At 45.5% G+C, this 25,006-nt stretch overlaps 1 protein-coding gene across 2 annotated transcripts in view; it reads right to left on the reverse strand.

Annotated features, from left to right (window-relative positions):
* GLRA1 (glycine receptor alpha 1) overlaps positions 1 to 24,711 on the reverse strand; it is an 81,525-nt gene extending 56,814 nt beyond the window's left edge. For both annotated transcript variants that reach the window (XM_066277413.1, XM_066277412.1), the window contains exon 1: positions 24,422 to 24,711. In XM_066277413.1, coding sequence (XP_066133510.1) covers positions 24,422 to 24,477 — 56 coding nt within the window. In that variant the 5' untranslated portion in view covers positions 24,478 to 24,711. The remainder of the gene's footprint in view (positions 1 to 24,421) is intronic.
* Between the last annotated feature and the right edge of the window lie 295 nt (positions 24,712 to 25,006).

A 25,006-nucleotide genomic window follows, 5' to 3' on the forward strand; every position in this document is an offset into this window, starting at 1 on the left:
CTCTCCCTTCCTGTCTGTCTGTTCCATTCCCCCCCCCATCCCCCCACCCCCCGCCATCTCTCTCTCGCTAAAAAAAAAAGATGCCCGTGTCTTGATCAGACTCTGGCACATCACGCTGTATTTGGTTAAACTGTGTTGGTTCTCTTTTTTCTCCCTTCTCTTCTCTGTATGCCATGTGTGTTTTCCAAGGCCGGGATCATGGTGGCCCTTGGTTTTTCCAGTTCAAGCCCAGCCTTCAGCTCTCTACCCTTGCTTTCCCTGGGAATTGGGACAATCGGAGGCTATGGGGACAAGACCACTAAAGGATGACTTTTGCAAGCTTCTTCCCAGGCTCTTCATAACTGCAGTTCTCATGAAGCACAGAGCCTGGCACGTGCTCAGGGATCAATAAAGATTTGTTAAATGGGTGATGTACACCTTGCATTCTGGATGAAGTTGAATTTAGCTGTGCGGTATTTGGCATCGGTGATGTGGTTTGACTAGAGGAAAAAGCCCCAAATTCTGGCCCCAATACCTTTGGTCGGTCCCTGGGGAAGATACCTGATGTCCTCTGGGAAAATCCAAGGCAGGAAAAGAGGAGAAAAGCCATCCCTTCCAGGGAAAGACTCAGACTAGCAGGCTAGCTCAATCCTGCTTGTTCATAAAACTTAACATTTCTCCCCACGTCGGTCACTAATTATAATTCTGCAATGACCATCTCACCTGCCCTGACCATCTCTATATGTCACACTTGGGGACATTTTCTTGTGTCTCTGACTTTCTTGGTTTAAGCCTAGGGACATCAAGAAGGCTCCAGATGAGCTATGATGTGTGGACTCCAGGGGCATTCTTCAGAACCTGGAGTATGGGAAAATAGGCCTGTGGGTTCACTTCGCCCGCGTCCACGCTCCTAGCGGGCCCTGCATAATCAGCATGCAGCTCACGAGTTGGACAGGAGAGCAAATGGCTCTCATTACCTTCAGTGCAGCTTTCTTTTTAATCAGATAAATCTCACTGGAAAAGTACATCTTTACAGAGAATGGAGCTCAGGGCTTCTGGACAAAAAGTTTTGGGAAAAAAAGATTGCATTAATCAGCAGGGATTGGGCATTTGAGGTTGCCAAGACCTGGGCATATAAATATTGAGGAGGAATAATAATAGGATGAAAACAGATAGAGACGTGATATTAGCTAGTGATAGTAAGAGCGACTGCTGTTCACTTAATATTTACTGCGTGCTGGGTACTTTAGATATATTATTGTATTCAGTCTTGCTGGCACTCCTATGAAGATGACATTGTTACCTCCACTTTACAGAGGAAGGTGACGCCTGGGGTTTCAGAGATTTAGCTGAGGCCAGAAAGTTCGCAAGTGGCCGCCCCCCCCCCCCCCCCCCCCCCGGTCCACTGGTCTCTAAAGCCCACACTGTTAACCACCATACTCTATCGACTTCCAGGTGATAGTGACTTGTGGAGTCCCTGTGCGGAGCTGCTCTGGCTCAAGGTGTATCATCCAGGTTCGCGTGACTCTGGAGCTACGCCTGAGAGTTCTCGGAGCTCTGGGAACTGGACCGTATGGGCTGAGAACAATGTCACGATCACGCTCATACCAATAGCCCTTTCAGTTTATAGGACACTTCTAAACCCATCATTGCATTTGATCCTCACACCTTCCCCGTGACAGCATCTCCATGTGCCGGCGATGTCACTGAGGCTCACCTGAAAGGTTAAGAGACCGCTCAGGGTCTCAGGTGGCAGAGCCATGTGACCCAGGGTCTCCAGATCTGCCCTGGGGCATCTTCTAATGATGACCTTCAAGTCATTCCTCAAAGATGGGAAGGGGGAGGGGTCAACCGTTCTTCATTGTTTATTAAATCATCTCTCAGAATTTCCCTGTGGTCAGTTTGCCTTTCGTTTTACTTTTCTCCATCTCAGTTCACTCATCTGTAAACCACGCCCTCACCAATGGTGGGCGTGGTCTGCACGCCAGGAGCTCCCGGTGACTTTACAGATGCGGTGGAAACGAACTCCTGCCTTTCTCAGGCCTGCCAACCTCTTCCATTCACTAGGCATTTTGAGATGATCATCATTTCATTAGAGGTAGCATTCATATATTACTTTATTTATTTACTTATGTATCCAAAATAATCAGGGTGCCTACTGTGTGTCAGAGATTGTACTTAGGTGACTGAGCAGGATAAAAATAACAAAATAATAACAGCTAGCTCTCGCTGAGTGGTTATATGGTATCAGGCATTGCACTATAAGCTTTATCTGTAATGTTTAATCCTGAACATGGGTTGGGTATCATAACCCCCATTTTACTGGTGAAGAAACTGAGGTTCATAGAAGTTAACTAACTAACCCAGGTACCTGGGCCCCACAGACTTCTCTCCTCCCTGTATCACTGAAGATAACCTTTGCTTACCAAGAGCTCCCAAGCAAATAGAGGGAAACCTATGTGAAGGCAAGTCAGTGTTTGACTATCTGGGCCCTATTAGAAAAAAAAAAATCACTTTCCCCTCCCAAGTCTATGCTAGTTGAAACCTATAGTGCTAGGTGGCAATGAACCCGTAGGAAACGCATCAGCAAAATGGGCTCTTTATCCCAGAGAAAACACGCTCTCATGAGAGTGAAGACCATGCGTGTGGTCCTCAAGCATCCAAGAGACTGATTCAAAGGAGCATGTTGAGAAAATAAACCATCCTCACAGGGTGCCGAAGAAGGAATGAGTTTAAATTGTAGGCAGAGCAACTTGGATTAAAATCTGAAGCTGCCTTTAATTAAACTGAGTGACTAGTCTTCAGAAAGAGGACACTTAACTGTGAATTGAGAGGGTTTAGCTGAAGTGGGTATTTGTATGTAAATGCAGAATTTAAGGAAGCGTGGGGCTCTAATCATGCTGTAAATAGCCCTTCGCTGATTCCCTGAATCCTCTATGACAAGGAGCTGCAGCGGGCTCTGCTCGGTGGGGCGGAACTTCTTTGTCTCTCTCAGCAGGCTCCCAAATCTTGGGGAAGAAGAGGATAGAAGAGCCATAAAATTCTGGGACCTGTTTATCCTTTTTTAAAAATTTTTAATTAAAATTTTTATTTTAAATTAATTGTGTTGACATGGTTTCAAGTGTCCCACTCAGTATAGGGACCTGTTTCATCTTAAAATAAAAAGAGAGACACATATTGAGCACCTGCTATAAATGAACGACTCTATTATGATTCTACAATGTTAGTTGGGATGGTCATCTTCACTTATAGATGAGGAAACAGACCTCGAGATGAATGAACAGTAACAGCAGTTGCTACCAATGGCCCAACAGAGCCGCATACAGAGCTTTGCCACACGTGCTGACTAATCCACCCAACAGCTCTATGAGCCGGGGACTGTTCTCTTTTCTACTTTCGGATGAGGAAACTGAGGTCCTGGAGAGGTGTGATGACTTAATCAAGGTGCTTGGATGGCAGAGCTGATCCGTGAATCTAAATGAGGTAGAATTTGGCATAAGTTTTGGAGCAGCTGTTTCAAAGTACTAAAACTGCGCACTCAACTTGAATATGCATTGTTTTAAGTTCCTGCTGCTCTGAGTTTAGTCTAAGCTTCTCTCAGGAATACTTAACAGAGGAGAGTGTAGGCGATGAGCTGGTGAGACCTGTGGGGCTTAATGAGATGGAAGGGAGACAGATGGATGACGGACGATGGGAGGACAGGGTGCCCTGTGTGGCTAGTGCCCTTCCTGGTTTTCGGAAGGAGGAGAGCTAATGGTGAAAGGTCGCGGGGTTACTGCTGAGTCTTTCTTTCCTGGGGGTTTCTTTCCTTCCTACCCTGCACCGCAGGCTCCTCCAGCAGGCTCGCCTCTTTGTAGCTCATGGGGGGACCAAACAGGGGCCCCTTAATTCCATTGCCTCCTGCTTCTTGTTGTGTATTACAGAGGCAGAGAGAAGCCGCCCAGGGGATGGGACAAGCTGTGGATGTAGAGTCAGAAATCCCGGGTTTGACCCTGCCTATTCTGATCCTTTCTGGTGTGATCTCGAGCAAGTCCTGTACTATATTTAAGCATCAGAGTCTCCATCCACTGACTGTGCATACCACCTGTCCTAATTTATAAATTACTATTTGAAATCATGTTGAAGAAAGCATAAGACACTGCACAACTCAGGACCCATTTCTGGACTGAAACAGGGGCATGCTCCAGGGTGAAGCCCATGGACTCTCATCCAATCCAGGCTGTGCTGTTTATCAGCTGTGTGGCCTTGGGCAGGTTACTCACCCTGCCTGTCTTTGTTTCTGCACTGTGAAATGTGGTACCTTCTGCTCAGAGGGTTGCCGTAAAGACTAAACCATTCTTTCCAGTGCTTGCTTTGGTGGCTGGCAATTTGTAAACGTTCAATATAATTTTTGCCGATTGAAAGAGAATTGGTTAATCGAGGCTCTATGATGGGGGAGGAGTATATGGGTTTTGTGCTTGACTCGTCAAGGACCACCCCCTCTCACAGCTGGAGGAGTAGCCAGCACTCTCAGGTAATCGTTCTGCTGGGCTCTCAGTAAGCAGTAAATGAAGAGCATTACTTTGGCATTTCAATCAATAGGATTAAGGTGATCTCATGGTAACAGAGTAGTAATTGCCGTTGCACAGATAGGAACTGTCCAGTGGCGAAAACCTTTCTTCACAAGCTGGCTGGCTACTTTCAGATCAGATTCTTTTGACCCTTAAAAAAATAACATTTTTGGCCCTGGCCTGTTGGCTAAGTGGATAGAGCATTGGCCCTGTGTGCGGACGCCCCCAGGTTTGATTTCTGGTCAAGGCACACAAGAGAAACAACCATCTGCTTCTCTTCCCCTCCTTCTCCTCCATCTCTCCCTCCTCTCCTCCTGCAGCCAGTGGCTTGATTGGTTGGAGCATCGGCCCCAGATGGGGGTTGCCAGGTGGATCCCCGTCGAGGCGCATGTGGGAGTCTGTCTCACTATCTCCCCTCCTCTCACTTAAAAAAATATGTTCTCTGATGATTAAAGCAATAAATGCACACTGGCAAATACAATAAGGTTCAAGGGAAAATATAAAACCCACCTGGAAATTTCATTATCTAGATACCTACTGTTAACACAGTAGTAAATCCCTTCCAGTTTTTTTTTCTCTAAAGATTATAATCAATTTTTTCCCTGCTTTGTTACTAAAAATTCTAAATGAGCATTATCTCTTGTTATTACACCTTTAGAAACACGATTATAAATGGCTGCCTCTGCCACTGTGTGGTTGTATTAGCATTCATTTACTTATCCCTCCCTTGATGAACATTTATATTGTTTTCAATTTTTAGCTATTATAAATTAGGCTGTAAAAAACCCTCCTTGGTCTCAAACCTCTGCTCATGTCCTAGAAGCAAAATTTTGCTGAGTCAAAGGGTATGAATATTTCTAAGGCAGAACAGCTGTATCTGTGTAAAGCTGGTCCTCCCCTCTGCAGGACCAGCATGGGGCTGCTCATTGCCAATGAATTCTTTATAGGGCGGGGTTGGCCTTATGAAGAATTGTTCATATTCTACATGGTGCAGTTGTTAAATTCCTTGCCCATGTCTTCTGTTTGTGTCATATACAATATTTTCTTTTTTAGCGAGAGAGACAGAGACAGAGAGACGGACAGCTAGGGACAGGCAGGAAGGGAGAGAGATGAGAAGCATCAGCTCATAGTTGCAGCACCTTAGTTGTTCATTGATTGCTTTCTCATATGTGCCTTGACCAGAGGCTCCAGCTGAGCCAGTGACCCCTTGCTCAAGCCAGCGACCTTGGGCTCAAGCCAGCGACCATGGGGTCATGTCTATGATTCCATGCTCAAGCCTGTGACCCCATACTGAAGTTGGTGAGCCCATGCACAAGCCAGATGAGCCCACGCTCAAGCCAGTGACCTCGGGGTTTTGATGGGTCCTCTGCATCCCAGGCCAATGCCCTATCCACTGCACCACTGCCTGGTCAGGCTATTTTATTTCTGAAAGTCTTTATATATTATAAACATCCATATATGAGAGGTAGGGTAGTATGGTAGCCTCTAATCTGATTCTGCCCTACTGCTGTGAGATCTTGGGCAAATCACTTAACCTCTTCAGATCCGTTTATGGGTAGAGCGAGGGAATAACAGAGTTCCTAGGATTGTTGGGGTAAACAGAGAAAATATGCAAAAGTGCTGATATAGTGCTGTGCGCACAGAAACCACGTAGTGTATTGGCCGTTCTTACAAACAAAAATGAAAGTTTCTGTTCATAAAATTCAAATATTCTTCTCTAAAATTTTATGCCAGTCTAGGTTACACCCAGTCATTCTGAACAACTTCAGAAAAATCCAGGAATCAGGTATGGCTGGAAATACTGGATGTGGGCTGTACTTCAAATCTTGCCCAATTATTTCCATTATATCGTAGGTCCTGCATTTTAAGAGGGACATTAACAGGTTGGAGCAGGTCCAGAAAGGAACAACCGGGCTGGTAAACAAACTTGAAATTGACCTGTAAAGAATAATTAAAGACTCTGTGGCTGTTTGGCTCAGGGAAGACTTAGACAGAGAGATCATTTTTTTAGAAATCCCTGTTTGGCTGCCGTGGGGAAGAGGGACTCAACTTAATAAAATAATGTTCTTGAGTATTTACCGTTTGCCAGACACTGAGCTAAGCCCTTTGCAAATATGACTTCTTTTTTTCTCCAAAACACTTCAGGAGGTACATATTTGTGTTCATAAGTGTATGGATAAGGTGACCGGGGCACATAGGTCAGAGTGGCTTGGCTGAAAGTTAGATGGCTGTTGGTGTTAGGGTCGGGATAGAACCAGATATTTCTGATTCTGTGGTTTAGATAGCTTCTGCAGCCCCCTGACTTGTTCTAGGTGACCAGGGAAGGTGGATGAGACTTTCAAGAGGGAGGTGGCTGCCTAGTGCATGGGAGGCAAGACTATTTTGACCATTGAACAGACCCAGTAATAGAAAAGGCTGCCTTATGGAGATGGCGGGTTTCTTGTCGCTGAAGAGTCCAGGCTGAACTCTTAGTAGCATGATATACGGATGAAGCAGCTGGGGGGGGGGGGAGGTTTAGAATTACGACCTTACTACTTACTTGTATGACCTTGAAAGTTGCTTAACTCCTCTTAGCCTCAGTTTCCTCACCTGTAAACTAGGAATACTTAATTCTAGTTTTAGATTGTTGGGAAGGGTAAAAAATTCAGATAAATTGCTTAGGCAAGAACCTGGCAATTTATGTTTGCAGTTTCAGAAGCTGCTCATTATGTTTTTTTTTTTTTTTTTTTTTTTAGTGAAGGAGAGAGATAGAAAGAAGGACAGACAGGGACAGACAGACAGACAGGAAGGGAGAGAGATGAGAAGCATCAACTCGTAGTTGTGTCACTTTAGTTGTTCATTGATTGCTTCTCATACGTGCCTTGACCAGAGAGCACCAGCCAAGCCAGTGACCCCTTGCTCAAACCAGCAACCTTTGGGTTTAAGCAAGGGATCATGGGGTCTTGTCTATGATCTCATACTCAAGCTGGTGAGCCAGTGCTCAAGCTGGCGACCTCAGGGTTTCGAACCTGGGTCCTCAGCATCCCAGGTTGAGGCTCTATCTATTGTACTCTCATTAGATGTTAAGTGAACAATTACCTATGATCTTGTATTTGCACCTGTGGTTTTCATTTATATAGTGACACTGTCTATTCACTTCTTCATTGGGGTCAATTACAGATTTGGAGATGTCAGCTGTAGAGTTGGTATTCTGCCTCACTTCTGCAGAGGCAAGTGTCTGCCAGGTTCTGTCCCCTTAGGCAAATGACAGGTTGGACTTTGAAACAGGGGCAGTAGAGTATGAACAAAAGGATGTTTAAACTGAAATGTTAAGCAACAGAATAGTTATTATTGGGAGAGAGATTAGAAACATTTCACCCTATTGATTGGTTCTTAGATGGGTTAGAGTCCACTGAGTGCCCAGCACTGTGCCATGTGGATTAAAGGTACAATCAATCAGTTGGAGGCACTGTTTTTGTTAGCAAAGGCCTCAAGGTCTGGGGATGGTTCCGACAATGATGAAAAGATTAGAGAACAGGGCTGAATGTCATTCTCCGCTAAATCCTTTGGGACTGGGTGGTTAGGGAAGGGAGGCTTAGAGGCAGGAGGCTGGGGAAGAAGATGACCTTGGAAGATTCTTTCTGTCCTGGGATTTTCTGTCTGGTGGTTCCCCGGAATGAGTCCTCCTAGGCACAATGTGGTAATATTGCCATGGTAGCTCCCTTGGGCACCTTGCTCTAGTCTTTCCCCCAGGACATCTCCCTGAGCCTGGGAATATGCTAATCATTGTTGTCAGGCCAGGGGGGGAGGAGCCGCTCCTCTCCTTCCTAGACCTGGAGAACAGGCAGCACCCTTTCCCCTCCCAGGCCCCAGCTCTTCAGACATTAGCCTGGCTCCTGCCAGCAGGATATGTAGAGTCGGCTGCCTGAGGATAAAGCTTTGATTGTTGTTATTTTTTTTGAAATTAAATTGAATGGGGTGACACTGATCAATAAGAGTACCTAGGTTTCAGGTGAACATCTCTATATCTCTATAGCATTCAGACTGTTGATTGTGTTGTGTGCTCATTACCCCAAATCAAATAATTTTCCATCACCGTATATTTGTCCCTCTCTACTACCCTCCCCAACCCCCTACCCCTGGTAACTACTTCACTTTTATCTATGTCCATGATTCTCTGCTTTATAGCCCATCTATGTGGAATATAGTGAGGAGGGGAGTAAAGAGAGACAAATATATATTATTATTAATTTTTTTTTTTAAGAGAGAAGAGAGAAAGACATATAGGGACAGACAGACAAGAAGGGAGAGAGAGAGATGAGAAGCATCAGGTTTTTGATGCGGCACCTTAGTTGTTCATTGATTGCTTTCTCATATGTCCCTTGACCAAAGGGCTTCAGCCAAGCCAGTAACCCCTTGCTCAAGCCAGCGACCTTGGCCTCAAGCCAGCAACCACAGGATCATGTCTATGATCCCATGCTCAGGCTGGTGACTCCAAGCTCAAGCTGGTGAGCCCACGCTCAAGACAGATGAGCCCATGCTCAAGTCAGCAATCTCATGGTTTTGAACCTGGGTCCCAGGCCGACACTCTACCCACTGCGCCAGTGCCTGGTCAGGCTATTATTCTTGATGAGAGCATCCTTTCATCTCCACTTTCACAAGATTAGCAGAGTCTGACTGCTTTGAGGAATGCCTTCCTTTCTTTCTCCTCCTGTTTCCTCCTCTCACCATTCCTACTTAGCATTTGCTTCTTCCCACCTACCTTCCTCTTCCCTCTGGTCCTCTCCCTTCTTCCTTTTGCTTCATTTGAGTCTAAATCCTAGAATGATGGAGCTAAGAGAGCTTTTAAAAGTTATTTCGTCCACTTTACAGGTGAGAATACTGTGCTTCAGAGAGGCAAAGAGAAACACACAGAGAATTCCTGGCAGAGCCCACAGAAGGCCTGAGTTGATTGCTCTTCCCTCTTTATTTCTCTGCTTGTTTCCCTCTTTTTCTCCCTTTTTGTTCCCCCCTTTTTATTTCATTTTCTCTTTTGGAAATATGTCCTATTCATCACTTGTTCTAAACACCCAACTCTAGCATAACTGGCCTTTCATTTCCCAATGACATTTCTCTTCCAGCACAATGACTTCAGTGGGAAAGCAACTTCCATTTGTTTAGAAAATTCTTCCCAACCACCTGTCTCAGCCTCTAGGCTTGTTCTGGCTTATTTCAATCAACCGGGCATTGGTTCCGATCACTCCAAATGCCTGTTTTTCTCTCCTTGCAGGCTGTCTTGGATGAAGGTGGCCTCCAGGTTTGATTGTGTGCCCATGTGCTCTAACATCCTTTTAAAAAAAGATCTATTTTTCAGCTTTCAAAAGTAATATATATATTATTGTAAAACATTCAAGCATTACTGAAATATTTAATGTAGAAAATAAAAGTCCCCCATAGCCTCATTCTCAAGAGATAATAACAACTATAAACAGTTTTGGGTCCATTTCTCAGGACTTATTTTCCCCATAGGAGAACAATGAAACATTTAAAAAATTAAAATGGGATCTCGCTATACATTCTGTTTTGCTACTTGCGCCCCCCCTCGCCCCCTTTAGTCTTTGTCTTGGGTATTTTTGACGCTAATGAATGGAATGAGGCCACCTGCCTTTGGCACATGGCCGTGAGGCTTTGTGTGAATCACTGCTCCTCTCAGGGTTCCTGTTTCCTCATCTGTAAAGAAGAGCGGCCCTCTCCCACTGGCCCATAGCCCATCGCCTGTGATTAAGGCTCCAGTGAGAGCAGGTCCCCTGGGGCAGACTCCGGGGGACCATTCTCGGTCCCACTATCTGTTTTACTGGGCTCATAGCACTGACCATGGCCCGAAATTCTATCGTTTCCCAAGTTGTTTATTTGTTTGCACCCCCTCTAGACGTTAAGTTGGGTGGGATCAGGGACTGTGTCTCCTCTGCTCATTCCTGTTCTGTTCTGGAACTTAGAACAACTGCTGGCATATAGTAAAGATTCAATACGTATTCTTTGGATAATGAACAAGTTATTCACTTGCAGCGAGGCTTCCAGTTGGTGGAAGACCCATTGGAGGAGAACAGAGCAGAGCAGGACTGGGCTGAGCTCGGGTGGCAGAGGAGCTGGCCGGTCTGGTGCCCTTGAGCTCTGCCTCACCAGCTCGCTGGTTCTGCAGGCCTTGTTCCTCTGCCTGCATCATCCTCTCTTGGTGCTCTTGGCCACCTGGTGAATTACTTATTCTTTATGGCCCAGTTTAAGTGTCCTGACTCCTATGAAACTATCTTCAACTTTGTATTGCTGCCCCATCTCCAGGCAGAGTGAGTCAAACTCTTCTTTATGCTCTCACCATGCTTTACGCCAAGCCCTTCTTTAATCAGTGCTCATGGCTTTTCAGCTTTGCACAATTGCTGTGTGTCACCTGCAGTGCTAACACTCTCCCTGAGTTCTTTCATTTTATCCTTAGGGTGAGCTGTCAGGGAGGAATAATGATCACTGCCATTCTACAGATGAGGACAACTGAGGTTTAGGAATCTTCAAAACAATCTTGCTCCAAGGCATACAGCTAGCAAGTTGTATAACCAGGGCTCTAGAACCTGCCTGGCTGATTCCCAAGCTGTTTTTGCTGTTGGGTCTTTTGTGAGCCTATTTAATTTAAGAATTATGCAATGACAGCTGAAAAGTCCCATCATCTTTACATAGTTCAATCTTACTATGTTAGGGATGGAGAAACAGATTCAGTTAGAAAGAGCAAGGCTTGCAGAGGCCAAGGGAATTTTGCTCTAACTTATGGGCTGTCTGATTTGAGGCAGCTTAGAGATTGCATCTTTTACTGAAACTTGTCTCCCTCTTTTTCAGGAAGTGTAGCTTTATATACATAAATATTATAAATATAAATATATCTGTGTATATATTTAGAGAGAGAGAGAAAGAGAGAGACAGACAGACAGGAAGGGAGAGAGATGAGAAGCATCAATTCTTCATTGCGGCACCTTAGTTGTTCAATGATTGCCTTCTCATATGTGCCTCTACTGGGGGGCTCCAGCTGAGCCAGTAACCCCTTGCTCAAGCCAGTGATCTTGGGCTCAAGCCAGTGACCATTGGGTCATATGTATGATCCCTTGTTCAAGCTGGTGACCCCACACTCAAGCTGGTAAGCCTACGCTTGAGCCGGCAGCCTCAGGGTTTCGAACCTGGGTCCTCTGCGTCCCAGGCCAACACTCTATCCACTGCACCACCACTTGGAAAAGCAGCTTTTTTATATTTTAAGGCATATTCAATGGATTTCTCTAAGCCCTTTCTGTCTGGACCTGGTGCAGCCTTTCCTTGGCTCCTGGAAAGGGTTTTTCTTTTCTACTTGATGGTTTAAGTACAATCAAGAAAACTGCTCCCAATAAAACTCATGCTTTCTGTACAATTAAAAACCATTTTGGAAAGTTTGCCTTGTCCTATGGAAGGGGCCTCTCTATAGCCCCAGGTAATAGTGGGAAGCAACTTTGTCTGTCATGGCTAAGATGTTTTGAGAGGCCCGGAAGCTGGACAAGCTTGGCCAGACAGCAAGGAGAGGGCCGAACGACTCACTTCAACAGCTCCTGAGCCAGGGCCGAGCTGCTGTCCTCGCTCCCTCGCACCGTGACTCATTTCTTGGAGCAGAAAGGGGTCACGGTGAGACACAGTCATGCTTTGGGGTTGGCTGGTTGGAAGCCTTCAGATCCTGGGCTTCTGCAGAGCCAATGAGAGGAGGACAGGAGCAGGCATGTGGGGACAAAGCAATTCCAGTGAACAAACACTGAATATCCAATGTACGTGAACCGTGGGGTGATACTTGCTGTGAGGGGTATTGGAACAAGTTAAAAAAGCTGGGTTGCACCAGAGGTTGTGTCCCTTGTCTTCTTGCTGGTCTGTCACATGCTCCAAGGAACTCATTAAGTTCCTAGCCATAGAAGGGCTCACTGTCCTGCAGGAGAGTTAGAAGGGCACCTACATGCATGAGAGGCCACTTAGAGCAAATTGAGTGATGGGGAAAGCCTACATTTCCGAAGGGACTTAGGGAGGAGAGCCCAAGCCCAGTTAGGGGCAAGCACGGTGGCAATCCGGGGGTTCCTTATGGAGGAAGTGGTGCCAGGGCTGCATCTGGAGGCTAGGATAGAGAGAGGTGGGGAGGGAGCTACCATGTCTTAAGAGCTTGTGCTCCGCTCAGAAAAGCGCTCGAAAGGTAACTTCATCTATCAGTGAGGTTGTTCTTTTCATTTTTTAAGAGAAGGAACTTGAGGCTCAGAAAGGTTAAGCAAATAGCTAAGATTCAAAATTAAATGAGCCCGAATCCAGAGCTTGTGGGACTTTAGAGCTTGTGGTGTCTTTTAGGACAGAATGGAGGAAAGGTTTTTTTTTTGGGGGGGCTATATGGAGGGATAGACAACAGTGTGAGAACAGTACAGAGAGGAGAATAATGGGCGTGCTGCAGAGACCACCGAGAAAGTCCGTTAGGGCTGGAGTTGGGCAGAGGTGGGGGCTGGACTGCGGCCACCGAGAGCTGTGTCTCACTAAAACCTGGTGCTCTCAGTGAAAGGTAGCCCCAGTGCAAAAATGAACAAGATAGATCTGTGGGTGCAGTGGCAAGGCATTGACGAGCGGAAGGGGGGAAGTTACAGAACGTGGTGTTTAGTAAAATCTCATTTTTTTTTTTTTTTTGTAAAACAGAAATAGTTTGCTATGGCAGCAAAGCAGTTTAAAGTCCTCTGAAGCCAGGGTGCTTGGATTTCAGTCTGACACGACTTTCAAGCTAGGCAGCCCTAGGACAATTATCTCCGCTTTCTGTTTCCTCATCTGTAACCTCAGCCATACAGCGTGGTGAATAATAGTATATGTTTTAAAGCAGGGGTAGTCAACCTTTTTATACCTACCGCCCACTTTTGTATCTCTGTTAGTAGTAAAATTTTCTAACCGCCCACCGGTTCCACAGTAATTGTGATTTATAAAGTAGGGAAGTAATTTTACTTTATAAAATTTATAAAGCAGAGTTATAGCAAGTTAAAGCATGTAATAATAATTACTTGCCAAGTACTTTATGTCGGATTTTCGCTAAGTTTGGCAGAATAAATCTTTATAAAACAACTTACTATAGTTCAATCTATCTTTTTATTTATACTTTAGTTGCTCCGCTACTGCCCACCATGAAAGCTGGAACACCCACTAGTGGGCGGTAGGAACCAGGTTGACTACCACTGTTTTAAAGGGTTGTTCTGGGGATTAGAGGGGTTAATACATACTCAACTTTTAGGAAGATATCAGGCACATAGTAAGCAGTCACGTTTTTGTCATTATTATGGTATTCAAATCATTTGCAAAGATGAGTATCCAACTGTTTAAATGCTTTACCCCAGGGAGTAAGATTTCTCTGTATCTTAGTTCCAAATATATCTCCCTATGTGGTTGAAATATTTTATAACAAACATGTGTAATATTTATTTTGTAAACAAACAAACCGGCAAGTTGATTTCAAGAGCTGACATTAGGAGACATGTACGTCTGCTGTATTTTTTCTTCTGAGGGCAACAGGCCTGCCAGGTATACGTGCAGAGACGTCTCCGGTGTCACTCAGAGAACTTTGGAAACAGGTGTTGGAGGGAGTGTTGTTTGGGCTGCGCAGAGGCCACATCTGGAGGGACACTCACGTTCACAAAGGAGCGCTAGCCCAGTTCTCGCTGCCTCTCCCCATTTTGCCCCCCCCACCTTGGTCTGGATTGGATGTGGTTTCCTGGCCTGGAGGTGTTCTGAGAAGCCCGCTGGGTCTGCTGTGGGGGTGGGGTGGGTCTGGAGCTTGGGCCGAGACCTGTGATGCTGGGGGTGAGGCGGCCTCTCCAGCCTCCAGTGCTGAACAGAAAGGGGAACTCAGCACACTCAGTGCTGCATGTTTGGGAGTCAGAGCAGGAGGCTTGAAAGAAAAGGTCTTTGGTCAAGTAGTAGGGATCAGCAATTAAAAAAAAATTTTTTTTTTTAAACAGGCAAGAGATTGTGCTGTCCTTTTTCCTGACCTCCCAACTCATTCAGAAATTCTCTCCCATAGTCCTCAACAGCTTTCTCAGTTGAGTGATTTTGGTCCCAAGGCAGGTGGGACAAAAAAGAGAGGACAGGCTGCAGTAACCTGTCTCTACCCTCAGAGCTCTAACCACGCACCTCTGGGACAGGGGTGAAAGGTAGTGCTGTTTCCCTCCTAAGTGAAGGGTAGAGATTGAAAACCCCAATATCTGTTTATAGATGCATGTTAACTTCATTATTATCCAGAACCACCTGCAAGTGATTAGCCTTTGATGATCTGGAGAGGCAAATTCTGCCTCTGTCTTCGTCAACCAGTTCCGTCTCTGCCTTCCTTCTCCCTGGTTCGTTGTTGGAGTAACAATGGCAGTGCAGTGGTTAAAAAAAGGCTTCCTGGGACTCAAACCTGTTTTTGAACCTGGCTCTGCCTCTTCCTAGTTGTCTTGCCTTGGATAAACTACCGAACCTCTTTAGGCCTCATTTTTTGTCATCTGTAAAATGGGAATATAATAGTACTTGCATCTAAGGGCTTTTGTGGGATTATGAGACGAGCCATATGGTTGTTAGCACTGACCTAGCATTCCATAAACACTCAATAAATAGTAATGGGATTACTAGTGAGTCATTGCATTGTGAGGGAAGGAGGAAAATGAGGTTCAGGGAGGAAGGAATATTTGCCTGAGGTATTTATTCACATCGAAGACGCACCTGCTCTGTGTCCCAGCAATGCCATCTTTTGTTCTTGTTACCTGCCTGCAAAAATGTCATATGTGTTTACAAAGATGCTGGTAGCTTGTGATTCCTGTAACACTGATTGCAGTAGAAAAATCAGAAAGAGCCCTGGCCAGATGGCTCAAATGGTTAGAGCATCATCCAGAAGCACAGAGGTTGCCAGTTCGATCCCTGGTCAGGGCACATACAGGAATAGAGCAATGTTCTTGTCTCCCTCTCTCTCTTTCTTCCTTTCTCTAAAATCAATAAAATAAACATTTAAAGAAATTAGAAAGAATGTAAATGCCCATCAATAGGGCGGTGGCTGGAGAGCAATAAGAGATCATAACAAAATGCTCCACAGTAGTTAGAAGGATGAGGTGGAGCTTCCCAAGACATGCTGCCACGTGAATAATACAAACTGCAGAATGATATGGGTGATACGATTTTATGAAATGATAGTATATGTATTTCAATAGATAGTATAGGTAGTTCAGTAAATTTCAATTTATTTCAACGTGTGTGTAACTCCTGAAATATATATACTATTTTATGTGTGTATAAAAATAAAATGAAAATGGTTAAGTAGGACACTCCTTACAGAAATACATATATAAAAGCCGGGATGGACCTGGAGATAGTTATCAAAGGGAATTTTAGGCTTACATGCAGTTTTAGAACTAAGAAAAAAAGGATGTATGCACACATTGTACAATTAAGAATGATTGAGACAGAGAATGAAATATCCGTTTGGCTAAGAATTGAAAGGAAATGACTCTGTCAAACCAAAGCTGTTGGGAAATTCCCAGCTCCCTTCTCCCTGGTGAGGGTGAGGGCCGCTAGCCTGACATCTGTACCCATCTGTACCCGCTCACAGGTTCTTTTTCCCATTGATTTGAGAGAGAGAGAGAGAGAAATAGAGAGCGAGAGAGAGAGAAGGAGGGAGGGGAAGGGGGAAAGAGAGAGAGGGAGAAAGAGAGACAGAGAAGCATAAATTCGTTGTTTCACTTAGTTGTTCCATTTAGTTGTGTACTCACTCACTGATTGCTTGTTCATACCCTGACTGGGGATGGACCCTGTGACCTTGGTGCGCCCGGATGACGCTTTCCCCACTAAGCTCCTGGCCAGGGCGGGGGCCGCAGCTTTAAGGAGAATTTATAAAGAGGAGTGGATATGAAGCATAAAGGGTTAGGGATATAGAAGCATTCCAGTGTTAAAGGGAAAGAGGCAGTGCTGTCGGCTAGGAGGAAGGAGGCCTGTGTTTGAATCCTGGCTTTACCCTGAAGAACAGTTAGGCAAGTCATTTTTCTTCTCCAAGCCTCGGTTTTTTCAGCTCTAAAATGGGGACAGTAACCACTGCTTTGTATCTGTTTTTTAAGGTGATTGGAAAACCCCCATGGGGTCGTGGATGGGAAACACTCCCTACACTGTAAAGTGCGCTTGTGGGAGCGAGGGCAGGTGTGCCTGGCAGCCGGGGCTGCAGATCTTGCCGCATTCCTCTGGAGCAGGGGGAGCAGTGCAGAGCCGAGCACGCAGCCGTAAACACGCAGCTCGCAGAGGCCGGAGACCGCAGCAGTTTATCTGATGTGCAGGACACTAACGTGTTCTTGTGGGGAGGATGACAGGTCAGAGGTGAAGAAGAAGGAAGGGCCTGGGTCTGAGGTCAGACAGGCGGTAGAATGGGCAGCAGTCCCTGACTCATGTCGGGCAGGCTCAGCAAGCCTCCGACTCTGCAGGGTTGATAGGACAACGTGCACGGGCAGGCTGGCCATGCTGGGAGCAGGAGTCCACAGACGCCCTCCTGACTCCCTTCTCTTCTCTCCCATCAGGCCCGGCAGACTCATCGCTGTGTCCCAGGATTCAAGGCCCATTCATTCTGTAGGTGCCCCTCTCCTTAGCCAGTGTCACACAGTGGGAGTCCCCAGCCATGGGAATAGAGCTTTTGGGACACTAGGACTTCCGGGATGCGGACAACTCTCTGTGGAGCCCTCTGCAGGGTGCGTGTTGGTGACTCTGAGGGAGGACAGTGTGTGTGAGGGCGGAAGGAAGTGCAGTGGCAGAGGTCAGGGCACAGGGACTTGACAGGTGACAAATGGGAACAAGCTTAGGGGATGTGCACAGTTGGGTAGGGCATTGGAAGCTCTGCCTTTCCCTCTATAACCCTTGAGGAAGTTTCTTTTCCTCTCCTTATCTGCAGCATAAAAGGGTTGATAATTGTCAGGGGCCCCCAGTCAGAATGACTGGAAACCTTGCTACTCAGACCTGTGGTCCATGGGAGCATGGGCATCTCATGGGGGCTGGTAGAAATGCAGATTCCCAGGCCCCACCCCAGACCTCCTGGGTCTGACTCAGCATCTTAATGACATCCCCCAGTGATTCACACACAACTACAGTTGGAAATCACTCACTTAGAGACTTTGATAGCATTCCAGGTCTGGGGGTCCCGATCCTGGGAGATTCTGTTTCAGTTGTCCAGTGTGATGGTGGGAAACGGTTACACTCCCTGTCACAGCTGGATTAGAGAACTGTGCTCCGTCTCCATGATTGTGTGGGTACGTAAGACACTGAAAGGAGCCTGATCCTCTGGGCTGAGTGAGTGGGAGGTTCTGGAGGGACCTTGCAAAGAAGGGAGCAGAGGCTGTTCTCTGGGTGCCTGGGGGCTGCCCAGTCTGGGAGGCAGGAGAGGATGCTGCCCATTTCACAGCTGAGATTAATGACTGTCAGCGGCTCCCTGTTAAGATGGTAAACTCATTTAGCAACGGACACCAAGAAACAGCCGAATTCAAAGGCAGAGAGTGGTAATCTAATTGCACTGAATTAGCCTCGGAAGACTCAGACAATATCAACTTCAGAAAGCCACAAAGGGATCCTTTATAAGGAGTTTGAAAAGCTTTGGGCCTCAGCACCCCTCATGAGAGCTTGCATTACAAAGCATAGGCAGGGTGTGGATAAGCCCCTCTCTCAGCATCTCTGGGCATTGTTCCCTTCCAGTGTGCTTTCTGAATGAATTTGCTGGCCAGCTGGATGGTGTTTTCAGCTGGCTTAACAGGGAGTTGGTTCAGGAGAGACAGTGGGAGTTCAGGGCCAAGAGGTCTTCAGCCACATGCGTTATCAGTCCTGTGAACACCATCCGTCCCTGAGGGCTTGTCTGTCAACCAGGGCGTTTTCTGGTGGTCCCTCAGGCTCTGATATTCTCTCATTCGGAGGTCATTCTCATTGCATAAAACAAGGCTCTTACGTAACAAAGGTGATTTCCTTTTAATAATCCTTTGTCATATTGTATGTGTGTGTGTGTGGTCATTGCCCCATTTACTCATTATACAATTCATTTTAAAGGAGAAAAAGGTACGGGTGAGTGTGGGTTATGGCATGACTCAGAGCTTACAAAGATCAGCTGGTCATTTGGGGATCAGGAAAGAAGGGAACTTCAGGATTGTGAGGATTTGCCTCTGACCTGCATTGACATTTACTCTTCTGTAGCAAATTATACATCTTAATTCACAAAAGTAGTTTAAATGTCTCCTATGTCCTTCCTGCAAGGTGGTTATTCAGTCTCTGCTTGCATACCTCCACTGACAGGGACCCTCACTACCATGGAGGCAGCCCATTTCACCACTTGACAGATGTTCCAGAAAGTTGGAAATTGCATTGACTCAGAATCTGCATATGTACATTAAAAAGCCAGTCTATGAATTTACTCCAATTCTTCTCTTGGAGCGATATGGAATAAATCAAATCTCATGTTTTCTAAATGGGGTCCCTAGATACCTAGGGGGCTCATGGAATAGTAATGAGGACTCAAAATCCATTTTAAACATTTCAAAGAGTCGAACAAATTGCATGTTTACTTCTGACAAGGCTCTATGGACTAACAAAACATATCACGTGTCTTTACTTTTTTTTCTTAGGTCAACCCAGTGTGGCGATGATCCTTATCTTATGCTGTTCATATTCCTGGAAGTTATGTATGCCTTTGACTGATAAAGATAAGGAAAATAAATTAATTATGAGTGGGGTTGGGTAAAGCAAAAATTTAAAACATGGTCTTTATTTGGGCGGAAAAGCCAAACAGAATTACTGACAAAAGTCCAGAAAGACGTTGGTCTCTGTCTCAGGCCATCCTTGACATCTGTGAGGGGAGTGAGCAGGTGTCATGCTTTCTCATCATGTGAACCGTTTTCTGGGGAAACTGACATATTTATGGGACCTGTCAATGACTGTTTCTAGGTTGGGATAACTCTCCAGAGCATGAAGTTGTTAGTGAGGTCCTCCATTTGTTCAGACCTTTGTGCCAGAATGTAATCCAGTGTTGCTCTTTCTTGTAAAAAGCTGACCCCAAACTGTTCTATTATGGAGGAGATTGGGAGACTATAATCTTTGGCTGGCATGACTAAAAATGATCTTAGACAAAGTGATTTGTCAGTTCCCTTCACCTTACAGCTAGGGAAACTGAGGCCAGAAAGGTCATGGAACCCTCTCAAGGTCATGCTACTAGCTAACTTCTGGATCCAAGATCCCCTGCCCTTTGGGCCAAGGCTGCTTTTCTTAAAGCAGCAGAAAACCTGCAGAATAGCATCGAGATGGCCAGGCGGGAGACAGAGCCATCCATCTTAGAAACCATTTTGGCTTCTGTCAGCTGATGAGGGAAATAAAGTTAACGACACCCATGTAGATGTGGCGCTGTCGCAGGACGCACACAGACTGTCTGGAGGGTGGCTCTGCGGGCCCTCTGAAGGAGGAGAAAGGTTTTTGATGTATCTTTAAACAGAGCAGTGCCTCCCCTTTCTGTAAGCAGAGGGACGATGGCAGCTGTTACCTCTGTCTCCCCTGCAGAGGACCTACTTCTGGACCGGACGCATGCACACATGGTAACTAAATGCCGGATCAAGCACTGAAGTCTGTGTCAGCAGTGAAGCAAGTTCAGCCTGAGCCCTTGTGGGTACGGCCTCTGGCTCTCATAAATACCTTATACAAGGCTGCAGGGAACTCAGAGGTGCTGGAACCAGTCATTTGAGTTGATTGGTAAGAAAACTGAGTCCCCACAGGGGAAAGAGACTTGTCAAAGCCATGCTACAGGATGAGGACAGAGCTGACTCCCGTGGGGGGGGGGGGCTTTCAAAGCACAGCCGATTGCTCTTTCCACGGCATCACATGTTCCAACCTCTTTCATAAGGTGGTCTCAGAAACATATTTCCTAATTGTCTCCCCTCCTCAGAAAGTCCATTATCAGTTTTGCAAATAAATATGCAGAAGGTATATGCCAATCCATAACTCCATTTACCAGCCTAGGACCCTTGTCCAAGCTATCCTATGGGAACAAAAGACATGATGAGTTCTCCGTTTCAAGGTTCCTAAGTCCCCCCCCCCAAAGAGGGTAGGGTGACATTTTGGTTGGCCCAATGCAAACTTGCCCAAGGGGTTTCATTCCTTTGGAAAAAGTCCTTGACCCATTTCAGTAGCTCCTAGACATTCTCCGCAGTGCCCAAAATGCAGTGGGTGAGATTTCAGGAGAATACAGCTATGCTACGAGGAGGAAAAGATACAGATGGTCATCTGCCCCTCTTAGCAAGTTTGAAGCCCAGGAAGCCAGAGGGCTACTACAAGGGGAAACTCATTTATCATTCAACAGGGTGGATTTTCAGGACTGAGACATGAAAAACCTATTTGCCATGTTCCTTTTGACCCTAGTGTGCATAGAAACATCTTCCCTTCAAAGTTTTGGTGACCTTTTTTAAGCAAGTGAGCACCATATTCAGCCAAAACCCTGTACAAGAAAACATTTATTTGGATAGCAGATGGAATTGGCATATAAGGAAAAGCTGTCATCTTTGGGGAAAACGACTCATGGCTTAGACCTGGTTTATCTCCTCTGCCTTTACTTCCTTCTCAGGCACAAGCTAGATCTCTATTGGCTTCACTAGGATACTTTATGTGTTTTATGAGGGACATTTTCTCAAGGAAACTGAACTTTCTTTCTTATTATAATTTGTACATCAGAGCACCAGATTAAATAGTTGTCACGTTATACCAGTCGTTCTCTACTGAGGGTAATTTCCCAACCCCCCCCTCCAACCCCAGATTTTTGGCAGTATCTGGAGAGAGTTTAGATGGTTAAGACTGGGCAGGGGGTGTTATGGTGCCAAGGATGCTGCTAAACATCTTGGAATGCTCAGGAAAGCCCTTATAACAAAGAATTACCCAATTCTAAAGGTCAATACTGCTGAGATTGAGAAAATGGTTATTTACTATGAATCTGTTCAAGTTACTGAGAAGATGAGGAAATTGTGGGGTTACCCTGGTCCTTCTCACCCATAGGCCACTGCAAGGGCTTTGGGAATCAAAGCAAGTTCCCTTTGGCTTGAAAGGAATACATTTCTACTATACAACAACAACAACATATCTTTAGGTTATCGAACCCTAGAACGTCACTCCTGGAATTCTAGACCCATAGGCTTTTCAAATATCAGAGCAAGAATTTCAGCCAAATCACCTCATTTTACTTATGGGACACAGGTAATGAGCACCACAATGCTGTCTGTCTCCCAGGACCCTAGTCTCTCTCCCCCTTGCCTCTTTCTAAGGCCTCGATTGTTCTCTGTGTTGGCACAGGACAAGGTTTCCGCCTCACACACGCTGATGGTTGTTCTGTTTGTTCTGTCATTATTGCCATTCGCTGCTTACATGCTGATGCAGCAGCACTTCTGTTATTGAGTTTCCCTATTCTAGCCCCCAGATCTCCCCAACAAGGTGAGCAGCTGGTATCATTTAATCTAAGGAGTACCTGGGTGCCTGAGATGATTGGATCGGCTCATTCCACCACAGTGCCTGTCTCTTGGGGGAGAAGGGGTTATTCGCATGGAAACTTCTAGGGAGCTGCCAGTCTCCATTTACCCCACATGCATTCTATTGAGCCCCGAGACTTTAGCACTTCCTTATTTTCACCTAAAATTTAGAACACGAGAGCATTAAGAAATAAAAATGCAAATTAGACAAAGATAATGCTTTTCCTTCCTGTAATCTCTTTCCCCTCCCATCTCTCTAAAAAATTGCTGAGTGTATTTCCCTTCTTCAGTTCTCATTTTGATTATTTTATGTTTCAGGACATTTCTGAAACAATGTCGCCTCCTCAAATGATGTAGCCATTGCTGTATTTTGAAAGTGCAGTCATCCCAATCCCTCTCCAGCTCCCCACAGTCATGACTCTTCTTCCCTTACAAATACACGGAATTATATCCTGTATCTGTTGTAGCTCATGTATGTCTTAACACACACAGGGGAGGAAGATGTTGAGTGATGCTTCCTGATAGGCCACCATGAGTTTATATTTAAAGTATTAACTTGGATTTATAACCTTATCAAAATGATTACAATGAAAATCTTTTGGATTGTGTTTTCCTCTTGTGAAAAACAATAGCTAGAAGAATAAAATCAAGCAATACATACTTTTTATCAAGAAAAACGTTTCTTTTTTTGGGGAGGGAATGATGTACTGTGCTTCATTTTATTAATTTGCTCTTTAATCTCTCTGGTTCAATTCTGTCTCCATAAGCCAAATAGAGAATCAATTTGCATACAAATGTTACCAAGTACTCCACCTCCATAGCTTTTAAAGTTCTATTGGGTATGTAGGGAAGAAAGGATTTGATATTGTTAAATTAAGAGGATGCTTTCTGCCCTTTTCCCCCTAAAGTACCTAGATTTCACAAGGCCCTGAACTGTTGCACTTTTTTCATTCTGTCTGACTCCCTGACTATTTGCATTCTGAGCTGTGGCAGTACTGTGGCCTATCAAAGAATTATTTGAACTGGAGATTAGAAGCGTTAGCATTGGGTAGTTCAGAGGAGGAGAGGGGTCTTTTCTTAATCTCAAGAGAAAGACAAGTAGAAAGGCTTACATACAGACCCTTACAATCTAGGGGGCAGGTGTCATTCATTAAATAAACACCAACAGATTAGTCAAACAACAATTCATATGCAGAGCTCTCTACAATGTAATAAACAAAACAAAACAAAACAAAAAAACTCCAAGAATTATTTGCTGGTTTATGATCGGAGGGAATAACATTTGATGGTTACTTATTTGAAAAAGCAAGCTAGAGTAGGTTTTTCAAATGACTGTTAATCCAATGCCATGGTAAAACATGAGAGTCAGGCATCTAAAATGAGGAAGATTAATGATCCCTGCAGGTCATGGAAGAAGAATAATTTTTTTCAATTCATGTAAATGAACTTATCATAACCACCTCTGAAGATGGCATGATTCACCCGCTTTCAAAAGGGCTATTTATTTCAATGCTTCCTGAAGAGGTGGGTTTTTTTTTTTTTTACTTTTTGCTAGTACTAACATAGGAATGCTAAGCCTGTAGGCAGACAATTTAAACCTGGGAACTTAGCTGTTGAGTCAGGGATAGACATAAGTTAAGGAGTAAAACACAAACAGGAATTGTCCATCAGATTAGGATCTCCAGCTGACAAAGTAGAGTTTGGAAAGGTGGGTAGGGGAGAGGAAAGAGGTGAAGTTTCAAAAAAGGGAATGTTTCCCAGATTGTGTTTCTAAATAGATCCACTGTGCTCCCAAATTTAGGGCTTTACAACCTGAGGTCATAACACTATTGTTTCCAAACCATAGCCTCAGCAACACTCTCCCACACTCCGCAGAAAAAGAAAAACAACAAAACGAGAGAAAATGAAATGTTCTGTGTCCAGTGAGTTCGAGTGCAACCTTCCCCGTCACCGCTAGTTGTCACTTGGCTCCCCCAGACGGGAGAGCTGAGGTTTTCGGCACTGCGGTTAGAGAGAATGCAGTCCTAATTAAACTGAGTAACTCCTAAAGCTTCCCCTTAAAGTCCCCAGCTGAGTGAGAGCCAATATGCAGGGGGGCCAGGGGGCTCGTGATGGGGCGGGGGTGTAGCAGGCCGAAGGACAAACAAATCACAAGAAACCGGCAAACAGCTGCCAGAGCTACGACTGTCTCAGACCTCCACGCACAAGCCAGACACCCTGCGGGCGGGGTTGGGGGGAGGGTGGAACGAGGGGAGAGAAGGACCCGATTGCAGTGGTATATGGCACCCCTCCCCCCCAAATGAGGGGGATCACGGACAGAGTCAGCCTCCGTGCTCCTTTCCCCCATTTTCATCAGAGCGATGTGGTCAGTAGAAAATTGCATACCTGAAGAATACAATGGTCTCCCAAAGGTAGAGTCGAAGAGTATTGAAGCTGTACATTTTCAGGTCCTTGTGCTTTGTAGTCCACGAGTTACGGGGCCAAAAAAATGTTTCAGATTGGCACTTATAAAACCAGCGAGCGCTATTGAAAAAAATAATCCAGATGCTAAGGGGAGGTGGGAAGCAGGGGCGCGGAGGGAAAGCCCCAGGGGAAACTGCAGCGAAGGGGCTGTAGGGACCACGACAGCAGCCGCCGCGAAGCGTTTCAGCACCACGGAGAGCGTCCAGCCCAGCTTTTCGAGAGCGCGAAGAGTATTGCTGTTTTGTTAAACTCCAGCGTGTCTGTTGGCTCCCTGCGGCGCTGGGGAGGCACGTTTGGGGGTGGGTATATTTTCTTTTTTACCCGTTTTTTCTGTTTAAACGGCCAGCTCCATGCAAGGAAAAAAAAATCTGTAGAAATCAAAGCGCTGGCTGTGGACCATTAGATTGGGTGAGCATCTTGGGTAGAATAGAGTAGGGCTTAATGCCCCTGGGCTGGCCTGAGGGGGTTAGGGGCGAGGGGAAGCGACTGATCGTGCTGCCTTTAGTT

Source organism: Saccopteryx bilineata, chromosome 4, assembly GCF_036850765.1.
Source record: "Saccopteryx bilineata isolate mSacBil1 chromosome 4, mSacBil1_pri_phased_curated, whole genome shotgun sequence".
NCBI classification, from domain to species: Eukaryota; Metazoa; Chordata; class Mammalia; order Chiroptera; family Emballonuridae; genus Saccopteryx; species Saccopteryx bilineata.